Raw genomic sequence first — 18,721 nt, 5'->3', positions numbered from 1 at the left:
TCCATCGGCTCTGGGGGCTTTGTTGTTCTTCGTCTAGTTGATGGCGGTCACAGTTTCCTCCAGAGTTGGGCTCTCACCCAGTTCTTCTTTGACAGGCTGTTGTTGGATGTGTTTGATGGCAGTATCATGCACTGTGCACTTGGTGCTGAAGAGAGTTTCAAAGTGCTCTGACCAGCGTTCCAGGACTGACTCCTTGTCGGTGTGTAGGGTCTTGCCATCGGTGCTCCTCAGGGGGTTTTGGATTTGATTTGCTGGTCCATAGATAGATTTTAATGTTTCGTAGAAACTTCTTATGTGGCCACTTTCAGCGTACAGTTGAGTTATTTCCACAAGTGTGATCCACCAGTCGTTGTGGATGTTCCTCAGTTTGCATTGTAGGGTGCTGCATGCTTGACGGTCGGCTGTCTTTTTCTCTTGACTGGCTGGCTGAGCCGGGTGACCCTGATGAGCTGACCTTTCTCCTTGTCATTTTCATCAAACCAGTCCCTATTCTTCTTGGTGCTGGGTCCGATGACCTCGTTGGAAGTATCCAATACAGAATTGCTCCCATTGGAGGAGAATCAAACATCGGAGACAGTGCGGATAAAAACCACGAGGTGGATTCCTAGCAGCGGGGTTCTGCGTTACGAGGAAAGTCGGGAGAGACTTGGGCTTTCCGACCTGTCTAAGAGGTGATCTTATAGACCAATAAAAGGTAGTAAATAATAGGGAGAAACTTTAACTGGTTTGAAATAAACTCTAAGGCCTCAGAATTGGGCTCCATCATGACGTCAGTGCCGGACTGACAGAAGCCCTGAAGGGAAATAATGGCGGATACGGGGAAAGAGCCAGGGAGTGGGACTTACTGGATTGCACTTCGGAAGAGCCGGCACAGACTCGTGCTGAACTATCCTATGATTTCATAGACTATCCCAGCACAGAAGGAGGTCATTGTGCGACAGAGGCTGAAAATCCACAGTGCGTCTTAAATGCCAAAGTACTGAGATGCACCCTCTCAAAATCATAATGCTTTCCTGTAGGAAACAAATGGAAAACAACAATCCAGTCCAAGACTTCAAAGTTACAGCCTGATCCTTTGTGGAGTATCCTAGAATCATACAATTATAGAATCTTACACTACAGATGGAGGCCATTCGGCCCATCGTGCCTGTGCTGACTCTTTAAAAGAGCTCTCCAATTTCGTCCCACATCCCAGCATTTTCCCCATAACCCTGTAAATTAGTTCTCTTCATGTACCTGCCCAATTGCCTTTTGATAGTTCCAATGGAATCAGATTGTACCATCCTTTCAGATCATCTGTTCCAGATCAGAACAAGCCTCCGGAGGCAGGAGTTTCTCTTCATTACCTTTCGAGTTCTTTAGCCAATTATTTGAAATCGGTGTCCTCTGGTGACCCACCCACTTCCCAGAGGGAGCGGTTTCTCCCTACTTGCTCTATCAAAGCCCCTCACGATGTTGGACACCTCGATTTAAATCTCCCCTTAACCTTCTCTGCTCTAAGGAGACCAATCCCAGCTTCTCCAGTCTCTCCACATTACTGATTCCCTCATTCCTGGTATCATCCTGAAACTCTGACCCCTCTCCAAGGCTTTGACATCCTTCCTAAAGTACGGTGCCCAGAATTGGACACAATGCTCCAACTGAGGCTTAACCAGAGAGTTGTTTGAAAAAAAGAAAGTCTTGCATTCATATAGCACCTTTCACGAGCACAGGACATCCCAAAGCGCTTTATAGCCAATAAAACAACTTTTGAAGTGTAGTCGCTGTTGTAATGGAGGAAACATGGCAGCCAATTTGTGCACAGCAAGATCCCACAATCAGGAATGTGACATTGGCCAGATAATTCTAGACTATTGTATGAATAGTTTCCGTCAAAATGAGCAATCGTGGAGCTGATTTGTGTCAGGTGACATGGGGAAACTCAGAGTCACTCCTATTGGTCTAAATAAAATAGGCCCGCCTGGCAATGAATCCATGGGTTCTGCCATTGGGTGTAAATTGTGGAGATTGGGGCTGGTTAATTGGCTCAATGTTGCTGCTTCTGGGATCATTGGTGTCAGGTGACTGCAGTTTGTGTGTATAAAAGGAGTTGGTTGGTAGGTGAAGGGATGGTTGAGTTGTTTGGTATCATGGGGGATTTTGTAATGAGGGGTTTGTTCCCAGTGCTGGTGTTATTTGGAATTGTCTGTTGCTCTGATACTTGGCAACAGTTTCGAGACCAGAGGTTTCCATGGAGAAGAGTAAAAGCCACCCCTGTCCTTCAGAGAGTCTCTCCAACTGGGTCTCCCTTTGGTTCCCATTTCCGTGTGTCTGAGGGTCGAAGTGTGTCTCCACTGCAGACTGTGACAGTGCAGTGTGGAGAGCAGAACCTGCTGGTCAGGGTCCAGATGGATTTATTTGGAACCAGGCACCTGATTAAAGCTGCTGACCTGACCCTGGGGACAGCAGGTTGTCGGCCGACCAGGATCTACTCTCAGAACCACACTGTCCTCTTTGACTATGGGCTCCATGAGTGTGGTAGCAGATTACAGGTAATGAGTCCTTGACTCTTGCTCTAAGCTGGGTGTGTAGATTGTTGCTAACTCTTCATTCCAATACATTGTGAAATATCATTGAGATGTCTGTCTCCTGCATTATCAAACTTCAATCTTGTTAGTTGTGTATTGTACTTTGTTTTATCCAGTCTCCTTCTTTCCTACCTTGTATTATCAGCCCAATTGGTTTTGAACCTTCTCTTTGGTCTCCAAGCTTTCCTTTTTTTTTTCTTATCCTCATTAATTTTTTTTCAGTTCTACTGCCCCTCATTAAACTCAACTTGAATCTTCAGTTTCAGTCCAGTTTTATTTAATCTGGTTGACTCTTCAATGAACAGAATGAAAAATCAGATTTGATGCCACATTTCCTGCTTTCCCTGTAACTGGATTATGTGCAGCCCTGCTTCAAGACTGGTTTATTTCAGAGCTCTAAATTGCTGTAACTTGTGGCTGTTAAGGGAATGGCCCAAAAGGACAGCTTCACTTATTTTGTTTAGTTCTTGTGCTCACAGTCTCTCCTTTTTTACTTGTGTTAATTCTCCAGAGCAACATGCTGTACAGCCCCTCTAGCTGCTTTTAAGATTGTGCTTAAACTTCTCCTCAAATTCCATGTCCTCATCTCATTCTGATTCACTTTATGCCCAAAAAGATATCCATCCATCTTGAATATCATCCATGAGGATTTGTCTGTCTCGGGTAGAGAATTCCAAAGATTCATGGCTTTTTGAATGAAGCTTTTTTTAATCACGTCAACTGCAAGTGACCCTGTATCTGAGTCTACACTTCTTAATTTTACTAGTCAGTTGGGGAACTGACTCAGCACTACCCTGTCAAGCCCACTAAGAACTGTTTTGTTAGGATCACTTCATTCTTAACTCCTGTACAGAGTATTTTCCTTTTTTTGGTCTGATCTCCCTGCTTCAATATGATGTCTTTCAGATGGCTGGAGATTTCCTGGTCTACACCACCCACCTGAACCACACCCCCCAGTATCATGGATCTGTCATTGTGAGAACAAATGGAGCTGTCGTTCCCATCGAGTGTCATTATTTTAGGTACTAGATGAGTGATTTTTATTAATGAATTTTCAGTCCAATGCAAGTTCTCTGAAGTTGTCCTAAAATGACTCTCCTGTCCTTCCAGGAAGGGGAATGTGAGCAGTAACCCCATCAAGCCCACCTGGATCCCATTCAGCTCCACCAAGTCTGGAGAAGGGCATCTGTCATTCTCTCTGCGCCTAATGAATGGTATGTGATGGGTGGATGGGGAGTGATTTCCTGTACTCACCCACTGGGAGTTGTACCCACTGTCTCCAACCCTTGTCCTCTTGTACTTCAGATGACTGGCTTACAGAGCGCACCTCGACTGTCTACTACCTGGGTGACCTCATTCACATTGAGGCCTCTGTTTCAATGACCAACCACATGCCCCTGAAGCTCTACATTGACCGCTGTGTAGCTACATTGAGCCCAGACAAGGATTCCACCCCGAGATACAGCATCATTGACTACAATGGGTAAGGAGCTCTCTGCTTTCTCCAGCTGCTCCCATCTCAATGGCTTCACTTGATTCCCTTCATGTCCCTTTTTTGAATCTTTCTCCAGTTGCCTCCTGGACAGCAAAGCTGAGGACTCCTTTTCAACCTTCGTGTTGCCAAGAGACAAGCGTGAGCTGGACAAGCTCCGGTTTGACCTGGATGCTTTCTGCTTCTTTGGAGATGACCGTTCCTTGGTAAGTGCAAGCTGATCATTGGGCTCTCCATATTGGGAGGTGTCACTAAGTTTGTTGTGCTGACATTTATGTCCCAGATTTTCATCACCTGTCACCTGAAAGTTGCTCCAGTGGATCGGAGAGATTCCATGAACAAAGCTTGTACTTTCCAGAAGATGCAGAATGTGTAAGTTCCTTTTCTCTTCAATGTTGTTTGGAAGGGTGGACAACCTGGTTGATCAACTGTTTCTCTTGTTTAGCTGGACCCCATTGGAGGAATCCAACAATGACATTTGTGCTTGTTGCCATGTGGGTAACTGTGGTGCCACAAGGGAGTTCCGATTTCCTTCCAGAGGAAGGAGGGATCTTGTACCTGAAGCTGGTAGGACATTGATCCTCTAGATGTGGGAGATCTCCCTTTACCCCCTCTAACTGGCATGTTTGATATTGCAGAGAGTGAAGCTGGATTGAAGTGGGAGGGTGAGGCCTCACTTGGACCCCTGGTCATTCTGGATACTGAGGTGACTGACCTGGCAATGGAGTCCCTGAATGAGGTTGAGCAAAGGCTGCAGGAGAGGTCTCCAGGTGGTGAGTTGGCTGACTGCTAGTTTCCATTTTCCCCTCCGTGTTTCCTTCACTAACCATTGGTTTCTCATTGCTTTGTAGGTGTGGAGTCTGAGGTGGTCCTGATTGTGGCCCTGACTGTGACAGCTGTCTGTCTGATCTCTGCTTTATTGATAGCCTTGTTCCTGTACAGGAAACACAAGCAAACTCTGATCAACTAGTTATTGAATTTTCAATAAAGTCATCATTACATGTATCTTTGCCTTTTTCATTTCACAAGTCCAATGAAGATGCCATGAGCCCAGTTAGGTGATACTGATGCATTTTTATTATTGAAATAGACCAATTTCACTGACCTGTGCAGGGTTTGGACTAGCGAACTGCAGCCTGGCCAATTTTTTTTTATTAGAAATTAGAACATTACAGCGCAGTACAGGCCATTCGGTGCTTGATGTTGCGCCGACCTGTGACACCATCTGACCTACACTATTCCATTTTCATCCATATGTCTATCCAATTACCACTTCAATGCCCTTAAAGTTGGCGAGTCTACTACTGTTGCAGGCAGGGCGTTCCACGCCCCTACTACTCTGGGTAAAGAAACTATCTGTAACATCTGTCCTATATCTATGTCCCCTCATGTTTGCCATCACCATCCAAGGAAAAAGACTCTCTATCCACCCTATCTAACCCTCTGATTATCTTGTGTCTCTATTAAATCACGTCTCCTCCTCCTTCTCTCCAACGAAAACAACCAAGTCCCTCAGCTTTTCCTCTTAAGACCTTCCCTCCATACCAGGCAACATCCTAGTAAATCTCCTCTGCACCCTTTCCAAAGCTTCCTCATTCTTCCTATAATGCGGTGACCAGAACTGCACGCAAAACTCCAGGTGCGGCCGCATCAGAGTTTTGTACAGCTGCAGCATGACCTCGTGACTCTGAAACTCGATCCCCCTACTAATAAAAGCTAACACACCATATGCCTTCTTAACAGCCCTATTAACCTGGGTAGCAACTTTCAGGGATTTATGTACCTGGACACCAAGATCTCTCTGTTCATCTACACTACCAAGAATCTTCCCATTAGCCCAGTACTCTGCATTCCTGTTACTCCTTCCAAAGTGAATCACCTCACACTTTTCCGCATTAAACTCCATTTGCCATCTCTCAGCCCAGCTCTGCAGCCTATCTATGTCCCTCTGTACCCTACAACATCCTTCGGCACTAACCACAGCTCCACCGACCTTGGTGTCATCTGCAAATTTACTAACCCACCCTTCTACACCCTCATCCAGGTCATTTATAAAAATGACAAACAGCAGTGGCCCCAAAACAGATCCTTGCGGTGCACCACTAGTAACTAAACTCCAGGATGAACATTTGCCATCAACCACCACCCTCTGTCTTTCAGCTAGCCAATTTCTGATCTAGGAAGGATGGGTTGAATTAATCAGTTGAGATGATTTACCAAATCACGCTGCATTTCAGTCACGTGCTCCTGAGTTTTGGCCGCATGTTTGAGGAGCTGTCAGGTCAGAGGCTCTGTGTGGACATGGCCAATGACCTGATAGAGGTCCATGGATATCTTCATTCCACCTGAGTTTGTCAATGTCCCCCATATACTTGTGGCTTACTCCACTCTAAAGGCATTGCTGTGCTGATTTGAGGTAAAGGACTCTCCTGTTTCTCATTGACAGATCATTTCGTACAGCCGGAAAACTGACTGTCACCCTCAACAAGGACAGATCAAAGCTTCTCACTCGTCGGCTGCGAGCATTGGGGAGGACGAGCAGTTTAGTTATGAGCTGCTTAGTGAACTTCTCATGCTAAGGGCACATGACTAATTGTTAGGTTCTGAACTTCATGCCAAGGGTGTCCTTGGGCAAATTGCCGATGTAGACCTCAACCTCTTCAAAAAGATTCCATGCAAGTCTGAGGCAGCCTCTTTGACTTGGATGAGGTGGTAGGGGACATGAAGGATTTTAAATGACTGGGATGTGACTGGTGGTGATCCTTCAGGTTCCAGAGTCTGTACTGGCTACTGTGTTACATGAATGAATCCTGATGTGTATTATCAATGTTTGCAAGTGATGTTTTGTGCCAGTGAGAGCAGCAAGTTCCAAAGGGGCACTCGAAATGGATAGGCAGAGTGACAACTGGAGATGACTGAGGTTGTGCAATCCAGTCTGACAATAACAATTTGAGTGTGCTAAGTCACAATTTCTGACCAATGAGCTGTTGCAAGTGGTCAGAGGTTTTAAAATCTGTAGAAAATATTTTACTGAAATATGGGCCTTTTGCAAACATGATGGTACAGTTGTAGTGAGCTTTGGTCAAAGACTCCTGTTTGGCAAAGTGCTTTCCTTTTTGGGCACCACATCTGGGAAGGATGGAAGGATATTTCTGGCCATGGTTGAGTTGTAGTGCATGTTGAACAGAATGAATACTTACGGGGTGAAATTAAAGGTGAGTTACATAAACCTGTGAAGATGATTTCTAGAGTGGCTGAATCAAGGGCCTTTTAAATGTTAGCATTTAATAGGATAGATAGAGGGAGACTTTCTTCACGTGGGGAGTTAAAGGGAGCCAAACTTAATAGGTTATTATTCAGGAGTGAAATTGGGAAGAATTCTTCAACACAATAATACAAATGTGGAACTTTTGTTAACCCCACAGCAGACTGGATAATTGGTCAATTGGAACCTGAGACAGAGGCAGATTTTTAAAGGTATTAAAGGAAATGGAATTAATGGGCAAAGTAGCCCATGACTGACTTGAATGGCTAAAAATGGGACAGACCACCCAGCATCGACCGAGGTACTGAAAATGACAACCCTGTCGACCCTGCAAAGTCCTCCTTACTAACATCTGGGGGCTTGTGCCAAAGTTGGGAGAGCTGTCCCACAAACCAGTCAAGCAACAGCCTGACATCGTCATACTCACGGAATCAGACCTGACAGACAATGTCCCAGACACTGCCATCACTATCCACGAGTATGTCCTGTCCCACTGGCAAGACAGACCCAGCAGAGGTGGCGGCACAGTGGTATACAGTAGGGAGGGAGTCGCCCTGGGAGTTCTCAACATCGACTCCGCACCCCGTGAAGTCTCATGGCATCGGGTCAAACGTGCACAAGGAAACCTCCTGCTGATCACCACCTACCGCCCTCCCTCAGCTGATGAGTCAGTACTCCTCCATGTTGAACACCACTTGGAAGAAGCACTGAGGGTGGCAAGGGTGCAGAATGTACTCTGGGTGGGAGACTTCAGAGTTCATCACCAAGAGTGGCTCGGTAGCACCACTACTGACCGAGCTGGCTGAGTCCTGAAGGACGCAGCTGCCAGACTGGGTCTGTGGCAGTTGGTGAGGGAACCAACAAGAGGGAAAAACATACTTGACTTCGTACTCACCAATCTGCCTGCCGCAGATGCATCTGTCCATGACTGTATTGATGGGAGTGACCGCTACACAGTCCTTGTGAAGACGAAGTCCCGCCTTTACATTGAGCATACCCTCCATCGTGTTGTGTGGCACTATCACCGTGCTAAATGGGATAGATTTCGAACAGATCTAGCAATGCAAATCTGGGCATCCAAGAGGCGCTGTGGGCCATCAGCAGCAGCAGAATTGTACAATCTGTAACCTCATGGCCCGGCATGTCCCCCACTCTACCATTACCATCGAGCCAGGAGACCAACCCTGGTTCAATGAAGAGTGCAGGAGGGCATGTCAGGAGCAGCACCAGGCATACCTCAAAATGAGGTGTCAACCTGGTGAAGCAACAACACAGGACTATCTGTGTGCCAAACTGCGTAAGCAGCATACGATAGAGCGAAGCGATCCCATAACGAACGGATCAGATCTAAGCTCTGCATTCCTGCCACAACCAGCCTTGAATGCTGGTGGACAATTAAACAACTAACTGGAGGAGGTGGCTCCACAAATATCCCCATCCTCAATGATGGGGGAACCCAGTGCGAAAGATAAGGCTGAAACATTTGCGTCCATCTTCAGCCAGAAGTGTCGAGTTGATGATCCATCTCGGCCTCCTTCTGAACTCCCCAGCATCTCTGATGCCAGACTTCAGCCAATTCAATTCACTCCGTGTGATATCATGAAACGACTGAAGGCACTGGATACCGCAAAGGCTGTCGGCCCTCAGAATATACCGGCTATAGTATTGAAGACCTGTGCTCCAGAACTTTCCGCACCCATAGCCAAGCTGTTCCAGTACAGCTACAACACTGGCATCTACCCTGCAACGTGGAAAATTGCCCAGGTATGTCCTGTACACAAAAAGCAGGACAAGTACAACCCGGCCAATTACCGCCCCATCAGCCTACTCTCAGTCATCGGTAAAGTGATGGAAGGTGTCATCAACAGGACCATCAAGTGACTCTTGCTTTGCAATAACCTGCTCAGTGACGCTCAGTTTGGGTTCCACCTGGGCAAACTCAGCTCCTGACCTCATTACAGCCTTGGTTCAAACATGGGCAAAAGAGCTGAACTCAAGAGGTGAGGTGAGAGTGACTGCCCTTGACATCAAGGCAGCATTTGACCGAGTATGGCATCAAGGAGCCCCAGCAAAACCGAAGTCAATGGGAATCAGGAGGAAAACCCTCCGCTGGTTAGAGTCACATCTAGTGCAAAGGAAGATGGTTGTGGTTGTTGGAGGTCAATCATCTGAACTCCAGGACATCACTGCAGGAGTTCCTCAGGGTAGTGTCCTAGGCCCAACCATCTTCAGCTGCTTCATCAATGACCTTCCTTCAATCATAAGGTCAGAAGTGGGGATGTTCGTTGATAATTGTACAATGTTCAGTACCATTCGCGACTCCTCAAATACTGAAGCAGTCCGTGTAGAAATGCAGCAAGACCTGGACAATATCCAGGCTTGGGCTGATAAGTAACACTCGCGCCACACAAGTGCCAGGTGATGACCGTCTTCAACAAGAGAGAATCTAACCATCTCCCCTTGATATTCAATGGCATTACCATCGCTGAATCCCCCACTATCAACAACCTCGGGGCTACCATTGACCAGAAACTGAACTGGAGTAGCCATATAAATACCGTGGCTACAAGAGCAGGTCAGAGGCTAGGAATCCTGCGGTGAGTAACTCACCTCCTGACTCCCCAAAGCCTGTCCGCCATCTACAAGGCATAAGTCAGGAGTGTGATGGAATACTCTCCACTTGCCTGGATGAGTGCAGATCCAACAACACTCAAGAAGCTCGACACCATCCAGGACAAAGCAGCCCATCCACAAACATTCACTCCCTCCACCACCGACGCACAGTGGCAGCAGTGTGTACCATCTGCAAGATGCACTGTAACAATGCACCAAGGCTCCTTCGACAGCACCTTCCAAACCTGCGACCTCTAACACCTAGAAGGACAAGGGCAGCAAATGCATGGGAACACCACCTGCAAGTTCCCCTCCAAGTCACACACCATCCTGACTTGGAACTATATCAACGTTCCTTCACTGTTGCTGGGTCAATATCCTGGAACTCCCTTCCTAACAACAGCACTGTGGGTATGCCTACACCACATGGACTGCAGCGGTTCAAGAAGGCAGCTCACCACCACCTTCTCAAGGGCAAGGAGGGATGGGCAATAAATGTTGGCCTGGCCAGCGATGCCCACATCCCATGCATGAACAATAAAAAAAAAAGTAGCTTCAGAAGGAACGTGAAGAAAATGAAAGACAGGAGAAGGAACGAGAGCGAGAAAGAACATTACAGAAAGAATGCAAAGAAAGAGAGTGATGCGGGGCGACAGAGTAACCCCAGTGAAAGCATGGCCAATATGAAGGAGTATAATTCAGGGCTGGGTACAGAATTGTTAAAACTAGCTCAACTCATTCTAAAACTCAATAAGGAACATGTAGAAATATTTTTTTGTATCCTTTGAGAAACTGGCAAGGCACCTAAAATGGCCAGCTGAGACCTGGCCTCTTTTACTACAGAGCAAGCTAACTGGAAAATCCAATGAAGTTTATTCCCTGTTGCCAGATGAGAGTTCATCAAATTATGAACTGACCAAAAATGCTCTCGGCGCATGTGAATTAATATCCGAAGCCTATCGGCAAAAGTTTCGAACCGTCAAGTAGCAAGCTCATCAAACTTATCTGGAGTTTGAAAGAAGTAAGCAGCTGGCTTTTGACCAGTGGCTGAGGGCTCTTAAAGTACAGCTCAGCTATGAGAATCTCAGAGAAGTCATCCTGTTAGAGAAATTTAAACACTCTCTCCCATTCTCCATAAAGACACATGTGGAGGAGCAGCAGGTTCAGGGAGCCCGGCAAGCGGCCGTTCTGGCCGATGAGTTTGCTTTAATTTATAAGTCTGTTTCCCAGGGGAGGACGTTTTCGAGTCACCCTCACAAATCCCGAAAGGACAAAGGGTGCGAAGAGGTTAGGATCCCGAGCAGTCTTGGGAGGAAAGAAAAGCAGGAGACGCAGAGGGCCCTCCTCGAGCCAGAAAGGAAGGTGCTGTGAGCAAGAGGACCTGCATGCTTCCATTGTAATAAAGCAGGGCATTTAAAAAGCTGACTGCTGGAAGCTAAAGGGGAAACCTGTACGGTTAATCAGGGCCCACCCGCTCAGTGAAGACGGGGACCCTGTTGGAAAGTACGGCAGAACAAGCTGTGCCTTTAACGGCAGTAAGAGTGAGACCCAGGAAGCTTACGGCTGCAGGTGCAGCAAAATTTAATAAGATTCCTGAAGGTTATCGGGGATTTGTGTCTGAAGGGAAAGTAACCCTATACTCCTCAAGTGGGGTAAGCAAGCCCATAGTGATTCTCAGGGATACAGGAGCCTCTAGATCCCTTTCCCCCAGAGAGTGCAGTGAACACCACAATGGTGGTGAGTGGTATTGGAGGGCAGTGTATACCTGTACCTGTACACTGGGTACACCTGGAGTGCGACCTGGTTTCGGGACCACTGACCATAGGGATTGTCTCTAGTTTGCCTGTGGACAGGGTTGACCTGCTCCTAAGTAATAATCTGGTGCGGGTGAAGGTGGTAGCACCCCCTCCAGTAGTGAAAGAAAGACCGCAGGAGGTCAGAGAGACAGGGCGGTGGCAGGAGAAGGTCCCCTGCAGTTTCCCTGAATGTGTAGTGGGTCAGGCCATGATCAAACCAACTCCCCCAGAGGAGACTGCATTGGTGCTGCAGGCAGATGACCATGAGGCCTGTCTATCTGAGACTTTCTTTGGAAAATTAGGAGACCCAGGGAATGAATTAAATGGGATTTTTCCTAGCTGAGGCTCAGCGAACCGACCCAGTATTGCGAGAGTTAGCACAGGTTGCCCAGTCTGAAAGTGAAGCAGAGGGAGTCCCTGATTGCTACTAATTAAGGAATGTGGTACTGATGAGGAAATGGAGTTCACCTCACAGACCGGAGAGCAAGGAGTGGACAGTAGTTCACCAGTTATTGGTGCCGCGGAGGTACCGGAGAGAAATATTGAGAAGGGCTCACGGAACTACAGTGACTGTACATGCCGGTATGCTAAAGACCAAAGCCTGCATAAGACAGCGGTTTGGCTGGCCAAAACTCCACAAAGATGTGCTGGAGTAATGCAAGAGTTGCCAAATGCGCCTGGAAGATTTGGACCGCGCCTCACCCTTCTTCTACTCGCTGTAAAAATGGCGGGGGGTCCGTAAGCAGCTCGTTGAGCTGCTGGCCGACGACGGATCCTCCATCACGGATCCGGAGGGAATGGGCCTCCTGGTCCGTACTTATTACAGTGCGTTGTTCTCTCCGGATCCGTCCAGCGAGGATGCGCGCAGAGTTTTGTGGGAGGACCTGCTGCAGGTCAGCCTGGAGGGCGCCGAAGGATTGGAGGCTCCGCTCACGTTGGCGGAGCTGACCGGCGCCCTCCACCAGCTCTCAAGGGGCAAATCCCCAGGGCTGGATGGGTTGACCGTGGAATTCCTCAGGGCGTTCTGGGATATCCTGGGGGACGATTACGCGCGGGTCCTGGGGGAAAGCCTGGTGACCGGGGAGATGCCCCTCTTGTGGCGCAGGACGGTCATCGTCCTGCTGCCGAAGAGGGGCGATCTCCGTCTGCTTAAAAACTGGCGTCCGGTCTCCCTCCTCAGCACGGATTATAAGATCTTTGCCCGGGCTATGTCTACCCGCCTGGGCTCCGTGCTGGCCCACATGATCCACCCCGACCAGTCTACACGGTCCCGGGCCGGTCCATCCAGGACAACATCCACCTGGTCCGGGACCTGATCCATCTTTCCCAGAGGACTGGTCAGTCGGTCGCCTTTCTCTCCCTCGATCAGGAGAAGGTGTTCGACAGGGTGGATCACGACTACCTTTTCGGGACTCTGTGCGCTTTCGGACTCGGACCGCATTTCGTGGCCCGGGTCCGACTTTTATACGCCACCGCAGAGTGTCTAGCAAGGAGAGGACACGAGAAGTCATTGGCGGATAGGATCACGGAAAACCCTAAGGCTTTCTATAGGTATATCAGGAATAAAAGAATGACTAGAGTTAGATTAGGGCCAATCAAGGATAGTAGTGGGAAGCTGTGTGTGGAATCAGAGGAGGTAGGGGAAGTGTTAAATGAATATTTTGCGTCAGTATTTACAGTAGAGAAAGAAAATGTTGTCGAGGAGAATACTGAGATTCAGACTACTAGGCTAGATGGGATTGAGGTTTACAAGGAGGAGGTATTATCAATTTTGGAAAGTGTGAAAATAGATAAGTCCCCTGGGCCAGATGGGATTTATCCGAGGACTCTCTGGGAAGCTGGGGAGGAGATTGCAGAGCCTTTTTCCTTGATCTTTATGTCGTCATTGTCGACAGGAATAGTGCCGGAAGACTGGAGGATAGCAAATGTTGTTCCCTTGTTCAAGAAGGGGAGTAGAGACAGCCCTGGTAATTATAGACCTGTGAGCCTTACTTCGGTTGTGGGTAAAATGTTGGAAAAGGTTATAAGAGACAGGATTTATAATCATCTTGAAAAGAATAAGTTCATTAGCGATAGTCAGCACGGTTTTGTGAAGGGTAGGTCGTGCCTCACAAACCTTATTGAGTTTTTCGAGAAGGTGACCAAACAGGTGGATGAGGTTAGAGGTAGTTTCTTTACACAGAGAGTAGTAGGGGCGTGGAACGCCCTGCCTGCAACAGTAGTAGACTCGCCAACTTTAAGGGCATTTAAGTGGTCATTGGATGAAAATGGAATAGTGTAGGTCAGATGGTTTCACAGGTCGGCGCAACATCGAGGGCCGAAGGGCCTGTACTGCGCTGTAATGTTCTAATTCTAATTCTAATTCTTATTCAAAGTTAACGGGTCCTTGACGGCGCCCCTTCGCTTTGGGAGAGGAGTGCGTCAGGGATGCCCCATGTCCGGCCAATTGTATACCGCCTGCGTGGAGCCCTTCCTGTGCCTGCTTCGCAGGAGGTTGAGGGGATTGGCTCTGCGCGAGCCGGCCATGCGGGTCGTCCCCTCGGCTTACGCCGACGACGTGCTCCTCGCGGTCACAGATCCCATTGACTTGCGGCGGATGCGCGACTGCCAGCAGACCTTTTCCGCCGCGTCCTCCACGAGGATCAATTGGGAGAAATGTTCCGGACTCCTGGTTGGTCAGTGGCGGGTGGACTCCCTGCCGCAGGAGATGACACCTTTTGCGTGGAGCACCACGAACCTCCTCTATCTGGGAGTTCACCTTAGCCCCGCTGAGGAAGCCTGGCCGGCAAACTGACAGGAGTTGGAGGCGAAAGTCACCGCTCGGCTGGGGCGCTGGACAGGACTGCTCCGAGTGCTTTCCTACAGGGGCCGAGCGCTGGTCATAAACCAACTGGTGGCCTCCATGCTGTGGTACCGGTTGGTCACTTTGGCCCCGCCCCCTGTATTTGCCACCAAGATCCAGAAGAAACTCGTCGATTTCTTCTGGGGCAAGAGGAAACACTGGGTCTCTGCCGCGGTCCTGAGTCTCCCGATCGAGGAGGGCGGTCAGTCGCTGGTGTGCATCCGCACCCAGGCTGCGACTCTCCGCCTTCGGACCCTGCAGAGATACCTGTACGTCGAGCGTCCTCCTAGACGGTGTGCGCTGGCGACGTATTTTTCCGCCAGTGTCACTGCCTTCAAGACGACACGCAGCTCCTGGTGGAGTCCGTTAGCCGCGCCTCTCTGAGGGAGTTGCCTGTCTTTTACCGGGATCTATTCCGAGTCTGGAACATGGTCGCCTCCTCCGCCGGTGGGGGAGCGCCTCGGCTGTCCGGGCGGCCGACTCCGGGGACATGAGAACTTGTGGAGCTGATTTGTGTCAGGTGACACTGGGCCAACTCAGAGTCACTCCTATTGGTCTAAATAAAATAGGCCCTCCAACCAATAAATCCATGAGTTCTGTCATTGGGTGTAAATTGTGGAGATTGGGGCTGGTTAATTGGCTCAATGTTGCTGCTTCTGGGATCATTGGTGTCAGGTGACTGCAGGTTGTGTGTATAAAAGGAGCTGGTTGGTGGGTGAAGGGATGGTTGAGTTGTTTGGTATCATGGGGGATTTTGTAATGAGGGGTTTGTTCCCAGTGCTGGTGTTAGTTGGAGTTGTCTGTTACTCTGATACTTGGCAACAGTTTCGAGACCAGAGGTTTCCATGGACAAGAGTAAAAGCCACCCCTGTGCCTCAGAGAGTCCCTCCAACTGGGTCTCCCTTTGGTTCCCATTTCCGTGTGTCTGAGGGTCGAAGTGTGTCTCCACTGCAGACTGTGACAGTGCAGTGTGGAGAGCAGAACCTGCTGGTCAGGGTCCAGATGGATTTATTTGGAACCAGGCACCTGATTAAAGCTGCTGACCTGACCCTGGGGACAGCAGGTTGTCGGCCGACCAGGATCTACTCTCAGAACCACACTGTCCTCTTTGACTATGGGCTCCATGAGTGTGGCAGCAGATTGCAGGTAATGTGAGTCATTGACTCTTGTTCTAAACTTCATGTGTACATTTTCAACACTGATTTCCTGAACATTCATGAAGACTTGTTCCTGTCTCTGTGTACTGTCTCTCGTTAACATTCACCCTAACTATTTATTTTGTTTTTGGTAAGTATCGGAAAGAAGCTTAACACTCAGATGTTGTTGCCTTTAACTTGTATCACCTGCTCTCAAACCTTATCATTCTGTTTTCTTCAAGCTAGTCCTTCCTTTCCTGTCTCTCATTGACACCTGCTTCCTCCATTCACAGTCAAGAAATTCCATCTTGTGTGGCTTCCATTTTTGAAGGCTAAACCAGTGCAGTTGGGTTTTAATATATTCAAGGCAGCTCTGTTTTTGGTGTTTCTATTTGAGCAATTACAGCTGAGAATTACTTCAGTGAGTCCATGAATAATGGTTTGGTGTTCCAGAGCAGGGTAACTGGCAGCTCACTTGGATGTTTACATGGGAGCTCTTTCTGTGGGATTTAGGGTTTTTGGTTTGCAGGCTGGAAGTGTCCTCCAATAAAGGGGGATCGAACAGTTACAGGGAGTGCTTGAGTAGCTAGTTCAATACCAATATTCAGCAATTCCTGTTGCTGACCAATATAGATAAATATCTTCCATTGAGATCAGTTCATCAATTCCTTTACCTGATGCCTTTCAGATGGTTGGAGATTTCCTGGTCTACACCACCCACCTGAACCACACCCCCCAGTATCATGGATCTGTCATTGTGAGAACAAATGGAGCTGTTGTTCCCATCGAGTGTCATTATTTTAGGTAATAGATGAGTGATTTTTATTCATGAATTTTCAGTCCAATGCAAGTTCTCTGAAGTTGTCCTAAAATAACTCTCCTATCCTTCCAGGAAGGGGAATGTGAGCAGTAACCACATCAAGCCCACCTGGATCCCATTCAGCTCCACCAAGTCTGGAGAAGGGCATCTGTCATTCTCTCTGCGCCTAATGAATGGTATGTGATGGGTGGATGGGGAGTGATTTCCTGTACTCACCCACTGGGAGTTGTACCCACTGTCTCTAACCCTTGTCCTCTTGTACTTCAGATGACTGGCTTACAGAGCGCACCTCGACTGTCTACTACCTGGGTGACCTCATTCACATTGAGGCCTCTGTTTCAATGACCAACCACATGCCCCTGAAGCTCTACATTGACCGCTGTGTAGCTACATTGAGCCCAGACAAGGATTCCACCCCGAGATACAGCATCATTGACTACAATGGGTAAGGAGCTCTCTGTTTTCTCCAGCTGCTCCCATCTCAATGGCTTCACTTGATTCCCTTCATGTCCCTTTTTGAATCTTTCTCCAGTTGCCTCCTGGACAGCAAAGCTGAGGACTCCTTTTCAACCTTCGTGTTGCCAAGAGACGAGCGTGAGCTGGACAAGCTGCGGTTTGACCTGGATGCTTTCCGCTTCTTTGGAGATGACCGTTCCTTGGTAAGTGTAAGCTGATCATTGGGCTCTCCATATTGGGAGGTGTCACTAAGTTTGTTGTGCTGACATTTATGTCCCAGATTTTCATCACCTGTCACCTGAAAGTTGCTCCAGTGGATTGGAGAGATTCCATGAACAAAGCTTGTACTCTCCAGAAGATGCAGAATGTGTAAGTTCCTTTTCTCTTCAATGTTTGGAAGGGTGGACAACCTGGTTGATCAACTGTTTCTCTTGTTTAGCTGGACCCCATTGGAGGAATCCAACAATGACATTTGTGCCTGTTGCCATGTGGGTAACTGTGGTGCCACAAGGGAGTTCCGATTTCCTTCCAGAGGAAGGAGGGATCTTGTACCTGAAGCTGGTAGGACATTGATCCTCTAGATGTGGGAGATCTCCCTTTACCCCCTCTAACTGGCATGTTTGATATTGCAGAGAGTGAAGCTGGATTGAAGTGGGAGGGTGAGGCCTCACTTGGACCCCTGGTCATTCTGGATACTGAGGTGACTGACCTGGCAACTGAGGCCCTGAATGAGGTTGAGCGAAGGCTGCAGGAGAGGTCTCCAGGTGGTGAGTTGGCTGACTGCTAGTTTCCATTTTCCCCTCAGTGTTTCCTTCACTAACCATTGGTTTCTCATTGCTTTGTAGGTGTGGAGTCTGAGGTGGTCCTGATTGTGGCCCTGACTGTGATAGCTGTCTGTCTGATCTCTGCTTTATTGATAGCCTTGTTCCTGTACAGGAAACACAAGCAAACTCTGATCAACTAGTTATTGAATTATCAATAAAGTAATCATTACATGTATCTTTGCCTTTTTCATTTCACAAGTCCAATGAAGATGCCATGAGCCCAGTTAGGTGATACTGATGCATTTTTATTATTGAAATCGACCAATTTCACTGACCTGTGCAGGGTTTGGACTAGCAAATTGCAGCCTGGCCAATTTTTTTATTTTTTTTTTTTAAAGAGATTAGAACATTACAGCGCAGTACAGGCCATTTGGTGCTTGATGTTGTGCCGACCTGTGAAACCATCTGACCTACACTATTCCATTTTCATCTATCTATCCAATTAGCACTTCAATGCCCTTAAAGTTGGCGAGTCTACTACTGTTGCAGGCAGGGCGTTCCACGCCCCTACTACTCTGGGTAAAGAAACTACCTGTAACATCTGTCCTATATCTATGTCCCCTCATGTTTGCCATCACCATCCGAGGAAAAAGACTCACTATCCACCCTATCTAACCCTCTGATTATCTTATATGTCTCTATTAAGTCACCTCTCCTCCTCCTTCTCTCCAACGAAAACAACCAAGTCCCTCAGCTTTTCCTCGTAAGACCTTCCCTCCATACCAGGCAACATCCTAGTAAATCTCCTCTGCACCCTTTCCAAAGCTTCCTCATTCTTCCTATAATGCGGTGACCAGAACTGCACACAGTACTCCAGGTGCGGTCTCACCAGAGTTTTGTACAGTTGCAGCATAACCTCGTAGCTCCGAAACTCAATTTTCCCCCTACTAATAAAAGCTAACACACCATA

The 18,721-nt window shown here is 48.0% G+C and overlaps 2 protein-coding genes across 2 annotated transcripts; both read left to right on the top strand.

Annotated features, from left to right (window-relative positions):
- Nucleotides 1-510: 510 nt before the first annotated feature.
- LOC137357434 (zona pellucida sperm-binding protein 3-like) lies at nucleotides 511-5,029 on the top strand. The gene is made up of 11 exons (XM_068023779.1): nucleotides 511-671; nucleotides 751-976; nucleotides 2,340-2,531; nucleotides 3,474-3,589; nucleotides 3,678-3,781; nucleotides 3,873-4,050; nucleotides 4,139-4,265; nucleotides 4,343-4,431; nucleotides 4,505-4,622; nucleotides 4,718-4,832; nucleotides 4,911-5,029. The coding sequence occupies exons 1-11, from the start codon at nucleotides 511-513 to the stop codon at nucleotides 5,027-5,029; spliced, it is 1,545 nt and encodes a 514-aa protein (XP_067879880.1).
- Nucleotides 5,030-12,190: 7,161 nt separating this feature from the next.
- Nucleotides 12,191-17,951, top strand: LOC137357433 (zona pellucida sperm-binding protein 3-like). The gene is made up of 10 exons (XM_068023778.1): nucleotides 12,191-12,385; nucleotides 15,530-15,721; nucleotides 16,400-16,515; nucleotides 16,604-16,707; nucleotides 16,799-16,976; nucleotides 17,064-17,190; nucleotides 17,268-17,356; nucleotides 17,427-17,535; nucleotides 17,622-17,754; nucleotides 17,833-17,951. The coding sequence occupies exons 1-10, from the start codon at nucleotides 12,191-12,193 to the stop codon at nucleotides 17,949-17,951; spliced, it is 1,362 nt and encodes a 453-aa protein (XP_067879879.1).
- The last annotated feature ends 770 nt before the right edge of the window (nucleotides 17,952-18,721 follow it).

This window comes from Heterodontus francisci, chromosome 48 (assembly GCF_036365525.1).
Source record: "Heterodontus francisci isolate sHetFra1 chromosome 48, sHetFra1.hap1, whole genome shotgun sequence".
Taxonomy (NCBI): domain Eukaryota; kingdom Metazoa; phylum Chordata; class Chondrichthyes; order Heterodontiformes; family Heterodontidae; genus Heterodontus; species Heterodontus francisci.
This window is presented reverse-complemented; position numbering and strand designations above follow the sequence as displayed.

Bases quoted from the DNA above. Each gene is read 5' to 3' on its own strand.
- LOC137357434 (XM_068023779.1), top strand. From the start codon at position 511: ATGACCTCGTTGGAAGTATCCAATACAGAATTGCTCCCATTGGAGGAG. The intron at 4,266-4,342 runs GTAAGTGCAAGC...TTTATGTCCCAG, and splicing joins TTGGAGATGACCGTTCCTTG to ATTTTCATCACCTGTCACCT. The intron at 4,833-4,910 runs GTGAGTTGGCTG...ATTGCTTTGTAG, and splicing joins GCAGGAGAGGTCTCCAGGTG to GTGTGGAGTCTGAGGTGGTC.
- LOC137357433 (XM_068023778.1), top strand. From the start codon at position 12,191: ATGGAGTTCACCTCACAGACCGGAGAGCAAGGAGTGGACAGTAGTTCA. The intron at 17,191-17,267 runs GTAAGTGTAAGC...TTTATGTCCCAG, and splicing joins TTGGAGATGACCGTTCCTTG to ATTTTCATCACCTGTCACCT. The intron at 17,755-17,832 runs GTGAGTTGGCTG...ATTGCTTTGTAG, and splicing joins GCAGGAGAGGTCTCCAGGTG to GTGTGGAGTCTGAGGTGGTC.